At 39.8% G+C, this 5170-nt stretch overlaps 1 protein-coding gene across 1 annotated transcript; it reads right to left on the bottom strand.

Annotated features, from left to right (window-relative positions):
- Positions 1 to 421: 421 nt before the first annotated feature.
- On the bottom strand, positions 422 to 5011 carry LOC104545235 (carbonic anhydrase-related protein-like; the record flags this gene model as incomplete). Its single annotated transcript, XM_010190322.1, has 2 exons — positions 422 to 938; positions 4820 to 5011. Coding segments are annotated over 2 exons (380 nt in total), but the record flags the coding sequence as incomplete, so codon positions are not given.
- Between the last annotated feature and the right edge of the window lie 159 nt (positions 5012 to 5170).

Genomic DNA, 5170 nt, shown 5'->3' with positions numbered 1-5170 from the left:
TTGACAGTTTCTTTAAAACTGATATAGTGCACAACAAACTAAATAAAAGATGCAAAGCTGAAGTCACCCAGCATCAGGGTTGGTATCTGTTGAAGCTAATCTTGCAGCCCAGGGCCTATGGGGTATTCCAAGCCACTCCTTGACAAGGTTAAGCAATGGGACAGTGGAAAGTGAAGAAAATATGACAAATGGCTGCCAGAGGGCAGGAAACACAGGTCCCAGCATTTGGGTTGCCTAGGAGCCCAAGCTGACACTCCACGAACAGCTGAATTTGTTCAGACTGCATTATCACTTTGCTTCTGTTTCAGAATTTAGTAATTCATGAAGATACTACAAATCTTACCCAAGAGTACCACATCATCTTCAGTTTTCAGATATGTAAAGCTATTTCATGAACAAACGGCTGTGCGCTTACTCCAAATTTACCTAAGTTGTCATTATTCACCACAAAAGTATTTCCAGTGGCTAGTTCTCCCCATCTACAGCTATTAGTCAAGGTGACATAGGAAGTGTTGAAATGGCAGATCTTGTTAGAACACTAATATTATTAAGACAGAAGTTAATAATTCTGCACGTTAACTTTATGACCAATTAATCATACAGTGTGATGAGCGCTGGAGGCATTCTATTCCAGATGCACACCTTAATTTACCAGCCCTAAAGCATACCTCAGCAAGATAGCTTTGCGGTTGAAATATAAAGCAATAAAATGCTGAGCTAAAGGAAACTCTCTTTTGTACTACCAGGAATTCAGCCTATGAAATAAAATCTTTTGCATTTAGCAGGCGTTATGCAACACAGCGTCACTCTTACCTCCATGGGAAAGGCCTTAAAATTAACGGTGTGTTCAGAACCACGCTGGTTTTCTCTCCCCCAGTGAAATCGAACATCGTGTAGTTCAAATTCATGTCCTCGAGGTAATGGCCCCCCTGTTAACACTGGGAAAGAAGATAAATGGTAAGGAACTTGGCTTTCCAAGCAGACAAGCCACGGATTATATTCTTGAAATACAATGGGGAGCTTGTTGCAAGCTTCTTTATTATCAGCAGTACTAAAGAGGGGAAGAGTAAAGCTGACAGACTTGACATCTTTACTTTTGAAGTACCGTGCAAGTACAGAATGCCAATTCAGGCAGTTATGAACAATAGTGAAATTGCTGTCAGGCTGAACGCCTGGTTTTATGAGGCAGAACAGCTGGTCATAGCACAAAATAAAAACATTGTACCTTTATCAGCCACAAGAGTGAATATGTTTATTGCTTTTACCAAGACAATAGCTGCTTGCCCTAAACAGATGGCAGGGGTCCTGAACTGAACTGGTTACTACCTCCCAACTTGTCCAAATGCTTAATCTCCATCACCTATATTTGCTATGAGTCACAGAAACTGATAGAAAACTTTTGATTGCAAATATTTCGCTAGGTAAAGGTGTTCAGTCATATACCACCTGTCAGGCTTCTGAGATACAGAATGCCTCCGTATCCAAATACAATCAAACCTACACACAGGGGCAACAACATACCTCATTTACTTAAAAACAGCTTCTAGGCAGCCATGGCTTTTTTTTACTTCAGTTTTTTAAACATCCAGAATTTCATAAAAGCATCTATCCACAATTGCAACACACAACTCAAAATAAAATAATATAATAACTCAATACTTTCACATTAATAGAGACTTCCAACATAAGTAGTAAAAGCAAGCGATTGTACCTTGTGAGGCTTAATCTGCTTTGGAATTAATCAATGGAAACATTTTTGCCCAGGGGATTTGGAATCTGCTTCAGATCAAATATTACTCCACAAGCTGTAGGTAACTTCCCACTGAAATCACTGAATAATGCCCTCTAGGCAAGGCTGGATTTTACTTAGGGGCATTCACAGTCTTCTCCACAATGTATTAAATTCTAGCTTACATTTCATAGATTTTCAATTAGCCTTTTACAATCTCCGAAAATTGATAAGGATTATTTAATTGCATTACCTACAGCTTTAAGGAATTAAAGTTCCATAATACAAAGTTATTTTGACACACAAAGTAAACTGCCATAGTTTGGAGCACAAGAAAAAGTGTAATCCTAAAATGTAATTTAGCAATGGAATCATATTGCATCTGCACAAACACAGAAACAGAAGTAGAGAACTATAAAAAGTCCTGAAAGAAAACTCATCGATTATGGTTTTCATAGGCAATTACATTGGAGAAGAAAAGTAAAATATTCCAATTAATCATGCTTTAATAATTCTTTGTAACTAATCTAACAGCCATTAGGATTTCTAAAATGAGATATCCTAAATGCAGTTACAGATTCAGATTTTCTTCTTAACCTTGCTTTATCTATATTCTATCTATACCTATATCCTATAGGGAAAATCTACAAATTTGGTAAAAATTGGAGGGAACAACCAATTGAATTCTTTTGGGAAATTCAGACAAACAAAAAGAAACATGATACTCAATTAGTGCTACTTCTTAGGAAAATTGAGCTTTTCCTCTGTTTTAAAATATTGCTCCTAGAGAAAGTGTAACTATGTTCTCTATACGAAGTTCTTCTGGATCTGCAGGAGCTTCAGAGTTTATTTCTGAAGTTTAAGTTATAACACTGATCCCATGATAAGAGTATTTCAGTGCATGAAGCATGTTCATCTTTTCTTTGCCTTTCATTAAATCTTGATCCCTGACAATGCATGAAACATATTTAACTTTGCTTTGCCTTTCAGCAATTTTTGATCCTCATTAGAAAATAACTCTGCAACCATCATCCACTGTGCAATCCACTGCTGGCTTAAGAGTCTCTCTGTTAGTAGGATATCCTCTAAAGCATTTTTCAATAGACAATTCCATTACACAGTTGGTCATGCTTCTTCCACCTAATGCATAACACATGTACAATGATCAAACTAAAGGCAGTCTGTGAAAATGTTTGTAATTAAATAATAAGGATTTAGGAACTCCAGATGGACTGCATGTCCTGAATTAAAGGATAAAATCAATCACCAGTAATGACAAATTGATTTTTAATATGTGTCTTAATCAGTTTACTTTTTTCTACAAGTAAGTTTTTCTTTGACTGTTAACATTACAAAGGACGGGGATCTCTTGCACATTAATTGGACAGAGTTTCAAAAGCATTTAGTGCTCAACAGCTCCCATTAAAATAATCTGGCTAAATGGATTTGTCATCAGAGATCCCCTGTGAGGAAAAGAAGCTGCAGGAGTTTCCACAGTCCCTGAAAACCGGCCAGATACTAGGTCAAACACAGCTTATTAACTCTTTTCTCCTCTTGGTATGCATAATAAACATTGTCTTCCCTCTCTAAGAAATGGAAAAATTATCCTCAGTTTACAAATGCAGAATGGGAAATTATGTAACATGGCATCTAAGGAAAAGCTGAAACTAAACCAAGATTTCCTAAACCATCATTCCATACACCAGTCTCAGGCTTTTATTCTATTTCACATTTTCCCATATCTTAAGACTCATCAGTCTGGCATCACACTGCATTCAAGTTTAAAAAGTAGTCTTTCCTTCTCCTAAGTCTCCAATGCTTTTGCACATGCATTTTAGGTGTGTTGGTCCCATTTTGTTAATTTTTGCTACTAAGTTACAACCTGCCCTTGGGGAAGGTAGGGATGAAGAAGTTGCATTTTGGCATGCAAGCCATGATGTCCTTTGTGGTCACTCTCACTTCCTCCACAGAAGAATTCAAAGAACCTTCCCGATCCCACACAGAGAACCTTACTTCTTGAGAAGAGAGCTCTGCTTCTGATGAAAGCAGTGAAACTGACTGGAAGTACAAAGTTTCTGTTTATTGGAAATCTGCAAAATTCTGGTGAAAGAAATTTTCTGTGTTGCAATACATGGAATTTATCACGGGAACGAAATTATAAAGAAAAGCATCATTATTAAAATAAAGAACGCTTCCTTTTTAAAAAATGAAGTGTAAAACTGAACTGACTCTCTTACTCCCTGCACAGCTGTAGCTCCCAGGACTACTGGGATCTCAGAAAGAAACAAAAGTTGGAATGTCTCATGGTTCTGCAATGTTCGGCTGTTTAAATGCCCCCAAAAGGCTGTTACTGGCTGAGATTGGTCAGAAAAACTTGGATGCTCTTCCAAACACATGGTAAGAACTACCATGGTGCTGGAAAGCAGACTTTTTTCTCCCTACTTTCTTGACAGTTGTCTCCTTCATACAGAATAGTTTATCCAGATGAAAGGTCTGAATGAGATACTGCAATTGCACTTAAGTTGGAATTGTTTCTTTTATTATTTGTTTCCAATTCTTATTTGATGAATGACATCAAAATAACCCTTTAAGAAATATAAGGACTGCTTTGCTGCCTGCTCTTCATCAGTACTGTAAACACATATAACAGGGGTAGCTATCTTACAAGTTAGTATTCACAGCCTTCACAAATTAATGGAAAAAAGCTCTTTTAACTTGCATAGTCTTTGGACCAAAGACAAATTTTGCCAGCTGCACAAGACAGTTTGGCATCACACTGTCTCAGCAACAGTCTGGACTCCTTCTGAATGCACGCAACTGTTAATGCCAGTGAATTAGATGAGGAAGAGGAAATTCTGGACATGTCCTTTAGCAACCTGACTGACCGTCCAGATTTGCATTGAAACTTGCAAAGTTCATGGCAAAGCTTGCTCTTTTTCCTACTGAAGCCAACAGCAACCCTCTTACCAGTCCATGCCGAATGGGCACCGTGGCTGCTGCTTCTGCGCCCCAGGACAGCCGCAGACGTACAGCGAGTGTTAATGCAAGGCAAGCTTTGACGGGGAAAGCAAAGGCCGTGTTTCAGCGTACCTGATTTGGACTTGAGGGCGATCTGAATGGAATGTCCGTCGTTGATCACTTCGCAGTCGCGACACACTACGTAGTTCGGCGACAAACGCACTTCCAGCAGCGAGGGGTCGTACTTCGCCTCTCTCGAGTTCAGGTTAATGGGCGACTGGTACTCCCCGTTCGCATCGGGAAAAATCAGCCCCCACTCCACTCCTGAGGCACAAGGGAAACCCGTTACGGGGGAGACCCGGTACCCCGCGCTGCGCTGCGCCTCCCTGGGCTACCCAGACCCTCACCGCTCGCCTGGTTGCCGCCCACCGACGCAGAAAGCGGGGGGCTGCCCCGCAGCACCTCGCCCACCGGCCCTGGCGA

The sequence above is a fragment of the Mesitornis unicolor genome, unplaced genomic scaffold (genome assembly GCF_000695765.1).
Source record: "Mesitornis unicolor isolate BGI_N332 unplaced genomic scaffold, ASM69576v1 Scaffold54408, whole genome shotgun sequence".
Classification (NCBI taxonomy): Eukaryota; Metazoa; Chordata; class Aves; order Mesitornithiformes; family Mesitornithidae; genus Mesitornis; species Mesitornis unicolor.
This window is presented reverse-complemented; position numbering and strand designations above follow the sequence as displayed.